This window comes from Aspergillus puulaauensis, chromosome 2 (genome assembly GCF_016861865.1).
Source record: "Aspergillus puulaauensis MK2 DNA, chromosome 2, nearly complete sequence".
In the NCBI taxonomy this organism is placed as follows: domain Eukaryota; kingdom Fungi; phylum Ascomycota; class Eurotiomycetes; order Eurotiales; family Aspergillaceae; genus Aspergillus; species Aspergillus puulaauensis.
The window spans coordinates 4,150,831-4,167,572 of record NC_054858.1 but is presented as its reverse complement, the minus strand read 5'-3'; the positions used below and the strand labels follow the sequence as shown (position 1 = coordinate 4,167,572).

At 50.0% G+C, this 16,742-nt stretch overlaps 2 protein-coding genes across 2 annotated transcripts; one reads left to right on the top strand and one right to left on the bottom strand.

The window, feature by feature from the left end:
- Positions 1-1,661: 1,661 nt before the first annotated feature.
- On the top strand, positions 1,662-3,309 carry APUU_21716A (uncharacterized protein; the record flags this gene model as incomplete). The annotated part of the gene is made up of 2 exons (XM_041700500.1): positions 1,662-3,002; positions 3,058-3,309. The coding sequence occupies 2 exons, from the start codon at positions 1,662-1,664 to the stop codon at positions 3,307-3,309; spliced, it is 1,593 nt and encodes a 530-aa protein (XP_041553478.1).
- A 427-nt stretch (positions 3,310-3,736) lies between these two features.
- On the bottom strand, positions 3,737-5,003 carry APA2 (putative bis(5'-nucleosyl)-tetraphosphatase; the record flags this gene model as incomplete). Its single annotated transcript, XM_041700499.1, has 2 exons — positions 3,737-4,651; positions 4,734-5,003. 2 exons carry the CDS (start codon positions 5,001-5,003, stop codon positions 3,737-3,739), a joined length of 1,185 nt encoding a protein of 394 aa, XP_041553477.1.
- Positions 5,004-16,742: the final 11,739 nt, after the last annotated feature.

The following is a 16,742-nucleotide window of genomic DNA, read 5'->3' as shown; positions in this document are numbered from 1 at the left end:
AGTCGGCTGGGTAAAGCCTGGCAGGGTACGAAAGCAAGGAAGCTCCGCCTTGGGTTGAGGCTTTGGTTAGCCAAGAACGTGTGGTTTGCCTACGCGGAAGCGCATTAATACTTGGTTCTTGATATAGACCGTTCAGGGTACGGAAATTATGTATGAGCCCCAATGATGCCTCAGACAAAGAGAGCTGGTCGACTCCGCCTGGCTGTTGAGGAAAGGCTGCTGGCGCAGCTCGTCGGGACGGGAGAGCGACGCTTTGTTCCAACGGTGGGAAAATCCCCCGATCAAACGTTCGTAGATCTCTTGGGCCCCAATAATACATATGATTGGGGATGGCGCCGTATGCAGCGGAGCTGTGTTCCCCATTCCGAGAGTCCCCCCTCAGATGAGTTGTTGGCTGCTGTTCCCGGGTCGGATGCATGAAACAACAAAGCCCTATGTAGCCAGCCGCCAGCGGGCACAGCCGTGAAACCTGAAATCTCTGGCGCCCGTCCAGGCTATCCGTTTCTGGTGAGATTCTTGAAGTCATTAGTTGTTGATCTGCCTCGATTTTCGCTTTCTTTTAGCCGGAGTAGCCGTTTTCACTGCTGCCACTTGAGCCACCGATCCAGCCACATACGGACTAGAAGGCCTCTGCTTGACAGGAAGTTGAGATCTGTCACTGCCTATTCATTGCCAAGTGTTGATCATGAAGAAATAGCAGAGACAAATTCAGAGCCTCCCCCTTTTTTCCTCTCCGAGGATGATCTCCTTTCAAGCAGTACCCATGTTGAATCCCGGCACATCAGTAAACAAAGATACCAGAGATCAAGGCTTAGCTCTGATGGCACTGCTCTTTTAGGAAGAAGAGTGGAAGCCATGATGAAAGGAGTTTAGCAGATCCCAAGCATATGGAATTCAAAGCCCTATTAAAGCAATATTTCACGGGGATGGGCGTGGGAGAGGAACTATCGATGAGCTGTTTGTGGCCGCTCTCTTAAGATTGGCACTCCTTTGGACTCTGTTTCCATTCTTTTTTGCATTGTTTTTTTTTTTTTTTTTTTTTCTTCTTGTCAGTTAAGACATTCCAAAACAGAGTATTCGTCCATCTTTCGGAATAGAGTTCAGCTGCTTCTCGAATCATTCCTTTCAATAGCACAGTGAGCACTGAGACATAGCACACCTGCTGCACATTAGTCTTTGCTAAATCACCCACGAAACAGCTATTTACCTCATATATGAACAGCACACAACTTACCTGAGGGACTGACATACTCCTCCCAAGTTTCACGATTGAGTTCCACTCTGATATCTCTTTCGTCGGGTTTGAGCGGCGAGGTGGATTATCAAACCATAGAAGTTATCCAATTTGCAGTAACCGTGGCTGCTTCTTGATATCTGGTGGAGAGAGCTACCTGGTGGATTCTCCTAATAGGTTCACGGCTGCGTCTGAGACCCCTCCATTCAGATACTGTGATGTTGACTGAGACCCTTAGCATGCAGGTGCCCTAGTACTCCCAACAACGTGCATAAAGCAGCAACAACACTCAATGCACATGCTTTAATCAGTTTAAACGCCCGCTATAGGTGGCAAGAGCGGTGAACTTGATAGAATAGGCACTTGGCTTTAATATAAAGCAGCAGTGTTCCGCATCTTTGTTGAAACGGATGGCTTTGCCAATGACATGGACATTGAGCGCAATATCCTTCCTCCTCCTCATCCCTCGTGTTTAGCTGTCCTGCCCATTAATACTTCTGGGAACGCTCTTCCACAGATGCCTTTTGATCCACGAACAGACTTCCCCCAAATCCCAAAGATCATTACCAAGAGTGGTGATTTTCAAATGGACGACCGCGTGGGAACTGACGGATTGTGCTCGGTTACGGCCGATGAGACACCAAATGTCGATCTATTTAGCGAACTCCAAGCCATCGAAGAACAATATAATCATTGGCAAATCAACTTCCCAGTCGTCGATCCAGGTGCAAGCGTTTTATCCAACGCATTCCAAACTCAGTCACCATCAGAGCGTTCATCTCATTGGGGCACTTTCAAAGTTGATCCTCCAAGCCCAGAAGGTCAGCTCACGTTCGACGACTATGGCTCCAGCAATGCCAGCGTCCCTACTCCCGATTTATTTCACCCCATTCCGAGACATATTCCATACACGATGGCCGGGCATTTTGCCTCCGAAAACATGCCAGAAACAATATCGACGTTCGAACAAACGGAGACTCCACAAGAGAATCACTCGTATGAGAGTAGTGGACCTCTGGTGCAAGAGCAAGACTGGACGAATGACGAATTGTCCCTTCAATCTCTGCTTCATGAAAGGCAGACTCCTGGCACAGCCTCTCCTGGCACAGTGGCCGAAAACTATACACCAAGCACCATTGATGGAACATATGACAATAGTTTGGTGTCCCCGTGGCCCACGCTGAAGATCCAAGGACATTGGGATGTACAGCAGCCCAGCGCGACTCAAAACAATGACGAGGTTGTGTGGAATGAGCCACATGTTTATTCCGATATCGATTCGCAACCGGACCAATTTTGCCAATTCACTGAGACAGGTGACGATATCAATGGCTTGCCCTACATGGGACCCGGCTTTGAAACCTTTTCTCAGTCCTCATCGCCCTTTGATACTTGCGTACCGACATTCCCCAATTTCTACCAGCACGGCGACGCAACCCCACTCCAAGATTTCAACGAGATACCATATTCGGAGAATCATATCCCATATCAAAATGGGCTTCCGCAAATCACTTCGGCAGGCTCGTTCTTCAACACTTTCGGGCAAATCTCCTCCTACCAACCAAGTTACACCGAACGTATGAACGCCTGGACAAATGATGCCCGGAATGCGCTTCTCATCGAATACAAGCGCCGCGGGCTCTCGTACCGGGACATCAAGAAGATCGGCGGATTCAGAGAGGCTGAGTCAACGCTTCGTGGCAGGTATCGGACTTTGACAAAGTCCAAGGACCAGCGCGTACGAAGACCTCACTGGCAAGATAATGATGTAAGTGTTCAGTTCAGTTTTTTTCTCAAAAAAAGAGGCTGCTAACTTCGTGAAGGTCAGACTTCTGTGCGAAGCTGTCAATCTATATACGGAACTCGACAGACGCAGCATCTGCACTTCGGCGTGTCGTTCAAGACGTCCAGACCCAGAACCCAAGATACCTTGGAAGAAGGTTGCTCAGTACATCTCGGCTCACGGAGGGTCGTATCATTTCGGCAATTCCACCTGCAAAAAGAAGTGGTGCGAAGTGCAAAGTACGCTCGGGGGTGATCATTCAGCTCCAACGGACGCTGTTATTTTCTCATAATCTCATTTAGAAGGGCTCGACGTAAGGGTGTGAGTCTATAGAAAAGCACCTAACAATACGTGTCAAAGACAATGTGAATGTTTAATGGATGTGGCATGTCTTCAATGCTGACGGAAGGGATGAAATATATGTACCTCTGGAATAGCGTTAGTTCAGCTCATAACCCATTTCTACAATTTCTTTACTCAACTGAAACGAACAGATTCGAGATAGTGGTCGGTAAACTTCGTCAGGTTGGTGAATGAAAAGAGGAAGGAGAAGGTGAGGGAATGGATGAGTCTCAGCCTGGAAGGCTACCCCACGTGATGGCCAAAACTATATACATAAGGAAAGTACTAGTATCTACTAGGGGTACCAGCTCTCTCACCCATTCCGGCAGAGCGTATTCAGATGCTTGGGCTGGAACGCACAAAATGCATGTCTATGATCATAACAGGGCGACTTCTCTTATGTCCGGCTGGGGATACCCAATGGAACCAAGCACCTTCATGAGACCATCCGAGCTCCGGCGCAACTCACTCCATTCTGCTTCAGCTTTCACCATCATCGTTCCACCAAGGAGCGTCCCATTAAGCTCAACAACTCCCGCTTCGTGGATGTCCTTGCGCACTGCGTCATCGACCTCTACCACGGCGCTGACGCTCTTCCGCGGACAGATCATCATCGTGGATTCTGTCATTGCAAGGTTGTAACTAACGGCCGCAGGCCCGGTGCTCGACCGCACTTCATTTCGGGGGACACCTGCTGCCACTGCGGCGGCCTTGTACAGAGACACATATATTTCGTGGAGACTCTCGGCAGAAGCATTCGGGGGCAAGGGGAGAGCAAAATTGGCAAGTGGGAGCCAGGATATCCGTCGAAATTCTGATTCAGATGAAGCTGGTTGTGAAGGGACCGTGTCGATTAGCGGCCTCCATGTCCCAGTCTCGTCATCTTGAGACATTGACTCCACAGGTAGGAACTGCAGATGTCTATGTGGCTGGCTTGCACCGCTTTCGTACCCGGAGTTGAAAAATGCGAATAACCTTCTGGGTTTCGTGCCGTCCGTTTGGCTGTCATCGCTCCATGCCTTAACGCAGGCATACGCCGCCGCCAAATCTTCCTTCTCAAGTATATCCGTTTGTTCCCGCCAGGCAGTCGTTGCGAGAATGAAATGATTCGGGATGACCGGGAACTTATTCAATACGAGAAAATGTGTCGGGTTTTCTCTCGGAAAGTGTGCGATCAGAAGGTCTGGGGATGGGTTCTCGAAGGGGTCGAATCGTTTCTTGTTGTTTCCCTCGTCCGCTTTGGGCTTTCCGGTCGGCTTGTTGGCAAGAGCAGGGCAGTATCGGAGTTGATACTAAAGAAACCCATCACAATTAGTGACCATATAGTGAATCGGTGGAAGAAGAGAGTTCCTGGTGTGGTTTCCGCAGCCTTACAGGGATGCCGCCAGGGCGTAGAATTTCAAGATGAGTCTGGGAGAAAATCAAGTGGCCAGCGTCTTTGGCAGCAGCAAATCGCTTTGCCACGAGAGCCGGAAGACTCTCGGTCAACCCAAGCTGCATCATGCAGATTCCTCGTTGGAAGAGTTGGGTTTGAGAATTGGAGAAGACAGGACAGATGAGACGGGGGGGACCAACAAATGCGGGGGATGCGGGCGGCAACCGTCGATTCCTACGGTATACTTGAGCGGCGCCTGAGGCCAACATCTTCCGAACACCAAAACACCTTGTTTGAAGGCAAACAAGAACACCAAACCAAATGCGTCAGAAGAAGAGGCAGATAAATGGACAAGCCACTTCATTTCATCACGATGCTTTGCATTTCTTATACTCATCATCCTTCTCCTAGCCGGATAACCCTTTCTCGTATAGAGCCATCCACATATATACATCTGCAGATCTATCACGGGCCATCTAAATCACCCCGAACCCAAGTTAACAGCAATGGATACACGCAGGGCCATCACCGCGTACGTAGAGTGCATAAGATCATCCTACTTTGATGCTGTCTCCACCCAACCTTCGCCCATCTGCGACATTGGCAATATCACATCAGCCCAATTGCCCCGATTGCAGTTGAACAAAATTATTTGGAGTCTCGGTATCATGAATTCCTCCTTTCCCTCTATTAAATCGTTGCCACCATATATGCAGAGTCCAGCTCCTACCCCCCGCCCTCGCGTCGGCCATCTGGTTAACAATATGCCTCAGCTGTCTTGGAGGTACCATAATGCCATGTTCTTTTTTTCCCCTGCGGATGTACCCCATGCCTTGTAAAAACACAGTCAAGTAGAAATAGAAGAAGCTAATGTGTCTCACGGTACTAGCATCCGTCTTGGGAATCGAGGCATTGACATTTGGTGATACTCTCCGCCTAGGCCAAATCCTCAAAACCGCGTTGCTGACAACACTCATTATAACGGCTTTCGTGTCGATTTCTGTGATGCACAGCCAATTCATGGCTCTGGGTTTAAGGCCGATGGCAGATGTTCATGATTGGTTTGGTGTCCGTTGAACATGTCGACAAGTTCTGCGCTGTATGCTGAGAATGAAGACGGAGATGACTCTTCTGGTTGTGTTTTGCGTTGTTTTCGGCGCGTTTCCTCTATGTGCGGTGTCTAGTAGATGGCTGGATGTGAGATCCTGGATGCAGTCTGCTTTGTGTCCCAAGAATCCTGTATTAGACTTCGGGTTCGGTTCTGGTTCGATGTCATTTGAACTTACCATCAAAGCTGGGTAGTAAAGCCCGCTGGAGGCCTATATTCTCCGGATAGTCATATTCATTTCTCATAAGCCTGGGTTAGTCGTGCCTCATCAATATCAACCCTCACTTGTAGATGAAACCTATCTTCTATGTCGATTAATGGTATCTTGTCCATGCTTTCGGTATTATAGAATCATAGAGCATAATCGACCCTCAATGGCTTTATTATATTAGGGTAGTGGAAGGGAATCATTCGTAGGTATCTACTAGAAATATGGGCGCCTAGGGTATAAGGATATGGTGTACTACAATATTACTCGTATTAGCATTCATTGCTTTATCCAACTGCGAAAGAATGGAAAGTGGCTTAGCTGCGCTATCTGATTCGGCATATCATATATCACTGAGCACAATAATACAGGCATGGAAATCGTTTAATGGCATCTTCTTCATTGAACTCGGTATATAAATGAGACCTCGACGTTGGTGTCCAGTTTTATGATAAACATAGAAGGGTAGTGTAGGTAGTGCTTCGTGATACTCAGACTACCCCCCTATTGTTTACTGCTTTTCCAGCAGAGCATGCATGCATATTCCGGACGATACCAAACATAACTGACAAGGGAAAATGCTTTGGAATCACCAGTGTCAGCACGTCCCCGTGAAACAGCCTACCAACCTCCATGAGCCGATGGCCCGGTTCCAACACACCACCGTGTGCCACGCAATCAACATGACGAACAACTAATCCCCCATTCCCATTGTCAAAGAAAAAAGGGGAACCCCAACGACTGGAAAATTGTAACTTCCAGTATCCCACAAGGTTCAACGTCCTCAGCCAAACAAACAACCCGATTGTTGGGTGGCCTGAAGGATCGGCTTGGTTATCGCACCAAAATCAGCGCCAGCACCAACACCCCGGGTATCAGCGACGATTGGATGAGGCTGCTAATGAGCCCATGCCCTGTTGGACTAATGGGGATGCAGGGACGGCGTCTCGTCCTCGATGCAGGGTAAGGTTTTTCATCCCTCCGCTAGTCAAACCCCCGTCAGCGTCTCAGGTATGGCATGGCCGGGTAAAATCCGCGGATTTGATAGGATCATAGGGAAGTCATCTAGCGCTATAATGAACACTGAGCTGGATGTCATCATCACCCGGGTACAACTTTCTAGAGGAAAGATGCTTAATCATGATTCATGAAGCATGCAGCTAGTGGAAACTTCGGACCGTTGGCGGCTTGTGCTCGAGACACATCGTGATACGAGCACGGGTCTGGTGAGTAAGACGGTGTGGACCTCATCATACTCAGCCCTGTAACTAACTTACTTCGTTTTAGTAGACGCCTTGGAGCCATCCGGGGATACCGAGAGCTAACCTGATGTAGGGCGTGGTGGCTTGAAGTGAAGGGGGGGAAGACTGATGGAGAATCAAATGACAAAACAAACGCTCCCGGCGGCTCAGCTGTCGAGGAACGTGCAGAAGTGGAATGATTTGTCAAGGCGCTTCCACATCATCAGTGTGGTCATTTCGCCGGTCCACACTCGAGACCTCTCCAAGAACCGGCCTGTCAGCGGGGATGAGGATGGGTGCTGCCGTGCCCATTGAGGGTCAGTCTACGCACGCCCAGAAATATAGGGCTAGCAGTTTGCTTGCTTCGTTGCCCTGTTCTAACTCATGTTGGTCAGATGGATCTCTGTGAGCGGGCTCACGGGCAGCGATTCAGTTGGAGGGCCAGATCCGGACAAGAAACTAAGAGAGCAACGTGCAGGCCAACAGGTCTGGCGTAATCAAGGCAGGAGGACGAAAAGGGGGAGGGAGCGAATCCCTGCAATGGGGATTAATATCGAGTGAGGCTTAGACGCACGAAATAGGAGAACTCACTATGGGCTAGCAATTCTAGGATGGCTTTGCTTCAGCGACCGCATCAGGATTTCAGCCCTACGGGACGAGGTCTACCTGACACTTGCAGCCCGCAGCACAGATTGTCGAATCCTCGTCAGCTAGGGGTCTCGGATATTTGCCAGATGCGTCCATGCAGGCGTCGTCTGGGTATGAAACGCAGAGTAGACGTATAACCGGTCGTTTACAACGGTCAATACGCAATACACCCCGTTTCAATGAGGGAGCATCGAATCGACTAAACCCAAAAACAAAAGATCGACAGACATGGGTATGATTTAGCAGAAAAGGACCCGGTAATAATGCTGTTCGTCAGTCGTCACAGAGGCCCTGGTCGCTTCAACCAGTGTCTTGGGATCTTGCACTTTGATCACGGCTGCGCTTGGATGTGTTGACCGTGCAGGCATTTGACAGCCTCGGGCACGGACACGGAAGCCCGAAAGCGGACAAGCTTGGCGAGTAGGAGGCCAATAGCAGGGATGATCACTATTAAGAACCCCAAGTAGTTTGGTGGGATTGCGCATCCTGCTGCAACATAAATTGGAGAATGGGTGGCCTTACCGCAGCACTGCATATTGCTGACCGAACCTTTGTATGGGGGCCGGAGAGCTCCTCGCCAAAAGACACGGTGAGAGGAATGGCGCTAATTTACAGGCGTTGTTTTGGGAAGCGAGGTAGCCTCTTGGAAAAGCGCTCTCCTTTTTCCTGCTTCAGGGATGATCTGTTATGGTGATTGGAAGCGGAGCATGATTGATAGTGCGCTTGCCACGTATCAGACGGGAAACACAGCGAAATGGTGGGAAATTATTTGCCTTGGTTTTCTCTCTTTTAATCGTTTGATATTGCTGTTTTCAGTTCCATGATCTGTCGAGGCCTTGTGGCCATGATCGCTGACGATGATATTGTAGAGGTGAAGCGACTGTAAACAAGCGCTGGCAGATCGTACATCTGTTCGGACTCGCGTAGAGAGCAACGACTGCCCAACAATTAAACTTCAAAATAAACATTCTGCGGAACCAAAGTAGTGGGACATTTTCTGAGTCTGAGAGGAGGCCTTATTCCTAACGCGGTATGCGATTCGACTTGCCTGCGTGCATGGCAATTCCAGACCATCCTAGAACAAGCCCCGTAGGCTGCGGCAAGAGTCAGAATCCCGCTAACCTTGCGATTGGAATCGCAGCAATCGCTAATTGCTTTTCCTTAGGGGACACCACGCGGGAGGAAGCAATTTGTAAGCCATCCCTCGTTCGGACCAACTAACTATAGCAGGGGTCGGAGGGGATATCGAAGGTATCCGACCAGCGACAGCAGCATCAACTGCTTAAGGGAGGATAATAATGGCCTATTGCTCTCAACAAACAAAGTGCAGACTGCAGAGCACTCGACGAGTCAAGTTATCGCCAAATAGCCGCGGAATGCGGAAAACAGCCGGAGGGGCCGGACTCAGGGAGGCCCGCAGATCTCCAGGCCTTCCTCTCTTGGAAGTCGGCGCGACGGTGGACACGCTTTCGTCATGATGCGAGCGAAAGTGTTGGCGTTCGACTTTTGAGATCTGGCAGCGGTACTTGTGTGCTGTTATTGGCCATCACAATACGAGCCTGTCGAGACTAGCGGGCGCCGTTCCGCACGCCTTCTCCACCAATTTAATCCACGATTCCACAGATTTGGTTGGGAACCTGGAACCTGGCCCCTTGTGTCCATGTGGTCCTGACTCCTGAGGGCCCAACCGAAGTTAGCCCGGTATCTTCCGCGGCAATGGGAGCGCCCGTGCTGTGGCTGAGCGTGAAAAAAGTCCGTGTTACGGAGAAGAGTTGCTGTTCTTGACCATGAACCTTGCTGAGACTCTCTACTCTCGTTGGATCAAACATTGATCTGCGATGTCATTCGGGATGTCCGACTTTATAATATACTGCGAAAGTTGCCGACAGCGCTGTGGACGACGACTCTGTAAGCCTGAGCAGGAGACTTTACAGTCAGTGGGGATCCGAGACGGGCCCGATGGAATGGATGCGAATGGGCCATGAATAATCAAGAAGAGTAATTGATAACCCAGTCTCTCCAGTCTCCAAGGACTGCTCCGTAAGGAGTCTCGGTGGTGATTCCGGTCAAGGTGAAACACGGGAACAGTGGGTGGGAAAAAGGCAAAACGGCACACTCCTTTAACCGCTCTCCATTGTGGTATCGTGTACATGGTTAAAGCCTTAAAGGAGTTATTCAGACGGAGATTCGGCCTCTCAACCAAACCGCCCAGAATCAGACGGAGAGTGGGGAGTCTGGAAAATTACCCGTACTTTGGTAGCTATGGGGTTGAAAGAGGTGAATGTCAAGTGATGAGCACCGGCAAGAAATCAATACTACGTACTTAGCACGGGCCCACCGCGGCAGAGATCGAACCATCAAAATGATAGAGAGCCTATTTGTGCTTGCTGCTTCCATCAGAGTCATGCATCTCTTTTCCGGGCAGGCGGAAAGAGCACGAATCCACGATCTCATCGGGCCTTGATTGAGATCGTCGACTAGCGAAAATGACTGGTGCCTCATTTTTGCGATCGAGGCCTTGGTTACACGTGGTAGTGTACCGAATAGGTCAGAACGGAGTACGGAATAAACGTCGAAACAATGATGCAGAATTGCAGACGGCCTTGTCGTGGCTCGTGTACGAGTATTCTGGAGCGTTGATATTGAAATTAGGAGGATTCTCGGGTCTTAATTCCGACTTGGGCTGGTCCTTTAACTACTAGACTTGGCAATTGACGTCCCTGGACGAAACAAAGAGATCGTGCCGGGCATTTCTCAGAATCTATGCCATGGGCACCATGCGATGCGCTGTTTCGAAGCCTCGACGATTATTATATTAGTGGCCAACTACGACAACTTTGAGCCTTCGAGCATTCATGAAAAGCGTTTGGAGATGGAAGGTTCCCGCGGATAGAAGACTCCATTCAAGCTTTGGCTTCTCCAATCGAGCTAACGACCGTGACCATGGAATGGAGACCTTGAAGAAACTGTTTCAGGTTCACCAGTGCCGTTCCAGCAAGGCAGACTTGACTCGCTGGTAGTTTGGCAGTGAGGCTTTTGGGGCCAAACTCAAGCTAAGCTACCATTTCTTCTGAAGCTCAGTCCGTGCAGAGGGACGGAAATTCCTTCCTGGATCGAATGAGCCGTGGAGCGATTTCCCTCGTGCCCATTGCTCAGGCATGGAGTTATTTGCACACCCGGAGGTGCTCCGGGCCCGAGTCCCTCCAAAAGGTCCAGAATCCGCCAACGTCCTCCATACTTCGTAGAATATACCCCCTTGCTATGCCGATACTCCAGGCCTGCGGAATATTTTCATTTCCACTCGAGTAAACAGAAAACGGTTGCCCTGCATCCCGTCTACGGTGTAGAGAGGGGCATCTTCCAAGTTAGCGTGATGTATGGGCCGAATGTCTCAGTCGCGGATAATATCTGATGAATGTGGTCATTGAAACTTCTTGGTCACTCCAGTCCAGGGTCACAGCCATCAGTTCGTTCCGTGGCGTTTTTGGCTTTCCTGAGAGTTTTTGTCTTTCCTCCAACAGCGCCACGTCTTCGATCGATAATCATGAATCGCTTGTCTTGGTGCCAGTCCAGAATGGCAAGCCGTGCGGGATACCTACCATGTTCCTTCGTGGAACGGCGAACACCAAAAAAAAAAAAAAAAAGCAATCCCATTGTATTTCGGACTCTAGAGGCTAGAGCACTGTTTGAGCTCCGCCACCAAAGCTCCTGTCCATCGGTGTGACGTTGGTTGGTGAACTAAACGTCCCGTCCTCGATGGCGGATGGTACGACCGTACGACTGCTGATATCTCCTTCGCAATGTCGTGCACTAAAGGCGCGACCAACTAACTATTTCGGGCGGTTCCATGCGCTGATCATGCAGAGATGGCAAGGTCCAGAGTCAGAACACTCAGGGCGGATGGCAATCGTGGATGCTGACAGAACTTCGGCAGCTTTGGCGGGATGGCAGCAAGTGCAGCCCGGCAGTTTCCATGTGGGCTGCAATTCTTCAACGGTCCCCCGCCACAAACACGCTCCCCCCAATCAACGACGAAGTATCCCCCAAGTCTTCTTCTTCACTGTGCTCCACACAGAATGAACAGCGCCAATAGTAACGATTCAGGCCGCCGAGCCTCTCTGCCCTGCCCCAGTGGCCCCTTTTTTTGGGTCTCACTGACTCGACTCCTGGAGCCTCGAACAACAACATCGATAATCTGACAGATCAAATGGCCCGCTTCATTATTGCTTCCGTTTCCGGGGACCGGATCTAAAGGAACAGCCGAGAAAACGCCATCGGGTTCGGATCTTCCAGCGGCTGTGATAATCCGCGTGCTGAGTTAACTAAGTTAACTTAACCAATTGCTCATGCTGACCAACATTTTAATCGGTTTAGTGTCCGTCTTCCAAGCTGAACACTCCTTGCAATATCTTCGGTCATCAATACAAGACATGGTATTATTAATCGCCCCCCCCCAATTTGCTCAAGTTGACAAATCAGTGACGGAATTCCCCAGGGAGCGGTGGACGGTGGAGTTACTGGTTTCTTCAGAGCCTGTCACCGCCAACTAAACGACGGGCCCGGGGCGAGCCAACTAGCCCGGGGTCATGATCTGTGCTAAAGTGCGCGACGAATGCTTGGAGTTGGAGAAGGAGCGAATAATGCGTACGAAGGGGCACGGAACAACGACCACGGTCGAATAATTGGCATCCGACACAAACGCTGGATGGCTCCCTCAGAACATCATGGTGCCAATGTTACAGATCCACCTATAATATGGAATTATATTTCCTGAACCCATGACGTGCTTCGTAAGGGTGTGCGCGTCCGTATCTTGTACAACACAAACCACGAGGCAGAGTAAGCTGGAGATGACTGGGTTGGGATGGCCCACACCCCATTCCAATGGTTGAATGGAACAATATCCTCGAGCCTCGAACCAACAGCCCAACAATCCCCATTAGGTCTGGGCTGTCGATTGGTCAACCACCCATGCCGTGCCACGCGCGAACAAGGAGAACTCGAGCTCGAACCCCGGCAACTTACTCAGACTTCCAGGCTCTCGATAGGCCGACCACGTTGATTCTCATCCAGATAATAGGCGGCAGCGGCCATCCTCCGCGTCCCTGGCTTCTCTGAATGGAGGGAATGAGTATCCGTCCTACAGTCATGCAGGGGGGGCCAACAACTGAGTTCCAACTTGGGGGCCAAAACATGCCTTTCTGTCTCCTCTTCCCGGCCCCCCTCACCGTTTCTTGGTTGCTGCAAGTTAGTGGCAAAGTGAAGAAGCAGTCTGCCTTACCAATCTTAGATCTATAGTTAACACTTATCCTACCTTGGTAGAATTGACGATTGGGAAGGGGATGGGCGCAAGGCCGGCGCGTGGCTTTGTGAAGAAACTACTTTAGGCTTATGGAGAAGCGTAATTAAGATTGATATTTCGGACCTAAAACTGTGGGGACTTGAAACGACCCTCCTGGAATTATTTTTCTTTGCTCGGGAAGAGTCCGCGCTTTGCGATAACAGGAGACTTTGTCAACTCTTGTCAGATTTGATTTGATTTGACCTGAACATGACTCGTAGGGGACAGTATAGAAGTATAAGGCCAACTCAGTAGCGAAATACTACTAGTATTAGCGCTGAATGACCTTTGTATTCTCGCTACATCGTTCTCAATCGGTTTACCAGTAGCGAATCTATATTTAATTACCCTGCTTTGGCAATTAGCATGAGCGTTGTTCGTGTTAGCCAAGCCCGTGTAACATGGCAAAGCCCGGCGCCGGCATCCAAAAACAGACACAAGCAAGTTTCTGGCTTCTGCGAGCAGTTTTCTGTTTTGGCCATCCATGTTACTGTTAGTCTAAATTCGGTCCCAGCTTCCACTCGTGCCTCTGGGCCTTACTCTGTTTGAAACTTTATCCTGGTCAAAGTCCATGGTGGTGGCTATATTTAGCGGACCGCAGCAAATCAGATCCGTCGGTTCTATCCGACAGGGTTGGGTGGGGTTTGCATCCAGGAGTGTTTTATTTTACTGCACTGCTCTTTTTTTTGGAGGTTGAGGCCAACGAGCGACCTAGCGGGAATTAGTCGTGCGTACTGTCGTTGTAAATTGCCACTGTGCAAGCCATGTTGGCGGAGCGTTCTTAGTCTTACCCGTCGCCAATGAGGGAGCAGGTGAGATGCTATTTTATCTCTGACACATGGGCACAGGGATGGGCGATCCGCTTTCTGACATCCTGATTCCTAATCCTGACAGACGGGTTGAACCCCAAGCCAAGTCCCAACTGCTGGGAGCCGCCAGGGGGGCCGGTGCGGAGACAGCACCGAATGTACGGCGGAGTTATTCAGTAGCACGAGCAACTCGCAGGCTCGGACCCCAGTAGGGCTGAGTCTCACTGACTGACTGAGTCACTGACTCGCTTTTAACGAAGGAGTAAAGGCGTGCTCGGAAATAGGTCTGTGCGATTTCTTGCCTAGCAACAAAATGGAAATGCCGAACGGCCGGGGTTTACGGGGTTGTAGGCTGGACTTTGGAGATATTCTTGAGAGTTGTGCTGTCCCCAGGTTCCAGCCGGAAAACAGCAATAATATTGTCGCCTCAAAGTTTGTAATCAGGTCGTTGCACAAGGATGGTATGGTTTGACTTCTCTTCACGGAAGCGGTTTGGGGAGGAGAATATCGTGTCTCCATTGGGTCAATGGAGTTACACAAACCCAGAGGCTTATCAGGATTTTATCAGCATTCAGCAGTCATCTTACCACGTGCAGTGAGAGGGCCGGGATGAGAACGTGTGCTGACTGGTTGCTGGTTGGCAAGTGAAATGTCGTACAATGTCTCTCAGTTCAAGATCCCAGAGGCCAGCAGTGCGTTTCGTATAGGTAACGAAGAGGGGGCGGGAATCTCGGGGTCTTTCCACAGGAGACGCCGAATAGCAAGCACGCGAGGGGTCATTGCTTGCCAAATTTCTTGATGTTGGCTAGTATCGTTGTTATATGGTGTGGAATATTCATAATGAAGTGATATGTCATCATCTTGATAATCATCCCATCAGACAAGGTTTTATATTAATTTCACATTGATTGGCAAGCCGAGCCTCCGAGGAGATCTGGTTGTCACATAAAAAAATTCCGAAACATCGAGAAAGGCTCAAGATCCAAGTCACCGTTGATCCGGTAGCAGGTCCGGTCAGAAACGCGGATATTCCACCGCAAAGTTAGAGAGCAAGAATAAGGTTTCGCTCCAGAATTTGGGTGGAAACATCGGTCAATCCAAGGGGCACCCAACTTTGGGGAGAGGAAAACACGGTTCCTGACCGGCTTGGCAGGGAAAATGCACCGCAGATGACGTCGTTGCCGAGTTGGGCGGAAAATATATGCTCTGAATCATCGGGCACAGTCATGTGCTGTATTACGGAAACCAAAAAGTCGGGGCGGATCAAGAGTGAAGCGGTGTAAAAATGGAAGTACTGCGCCTCAGTAAATCCACCTTGGTATTAGCGTCGAAGGGTCTTCCAATGGACGCTCAGGAAGATCCGCAACTTTCTGTGTGATTGGCTCTTCACCCGTGGCTTGGTTATCGATGTGGCGCTGAACCGGGCTCATGTAAGACTTGCTCACCGACACCGCCGACATTTTCGCTGTGTTCCGGAATACACCTAGCCCTGCACTGCAGCAAGCGCCAAAGTGGGTATTGGTAATCTGCACCTTGTGGCCGTGATCAGGGTATCCTGCATATCGCAAGGCCATACATGCATCATGCTCTGCGACCGCGTCTGGTGTTAATCATGCAGACGCTGCAGCGAAGTCGACCTAAATCCATTTCAAGCCTCCTCATAATTACTCATTATTCGGGCGGCACACGTCTACACCTCCATGGCATTAATCTCGGCGTTCCAGTGGTTCTATCGGCGTTATTGTGCTTCTCCAACACTGTCGCAGTTGGTTTTCTCCAATCTCTGGCGCCACTTTTGGAGGCGGAGTTTCTGAATGCCTAATGAGTAATGATCTCAGTGCCAAAGCTAAAAAGTCGCTCTCGAAGGCTCAGCCTTGCATGAGCCACAGTCGTCCCCACATTCGAGGGACCCCGTAATTGAATCTGTATTGTTTCGTCACGGGTAAGTATTCCGCCCGAAGATTGGCAATCTTCCCCTTGGGGGAAAAAAAGGACTGCTGAATACGTACCAGGCATGCGCTGCTGGGAAAGAACATCGTTTTTCACATGGCATGGAAATATTTTCCCTGACACGTCAAGTAGAGGATATTTGACATTTGGTCGCGGACCGCACTATTGGATTTGTAAGACGCTAAATTGATCACGCTGAGGAGAAATGCGGCTCTGTATGGCTGAGTGGTTCGAGACAAGTCAGGTTCACCCGCAATGAGGAAAGTGTTTGTCCCATTTGGGCGCTAGCGAAGGATGGGCCTCCCGTCTGGGACTGTTTACGGGTGCTGATTGGCGTCGTCGTGTGCAGAGGGGTTGACTCTTCATTTGGCTTTCGGCCAACCAGGGCACTCAGAACACCATGCACGTTCATCGACAAGGGGTGATCGAGTGTGATTTGCTGATGCTCGATGGACCCGGGTTAAGATCGTCGAGATTCCCATCTTGAATCTTTCCAAAATGCTGGAGATTCTGGGTGTCGGACAGTCGGATGGGTGGGTGGGCGTACGGCCTAGATTCCCTCACTTTGTACCCAAGTAACGCGAGCTTGCATCTTGTTGTGTAAGGTGCGGACAATCCTCCAAGGAAGGGATTTGGTTCACCCAAGTTGACGGGACAGAGAAGGATTTGTCTGACCGCCAAGCAAAATGCTATCAAATAAACA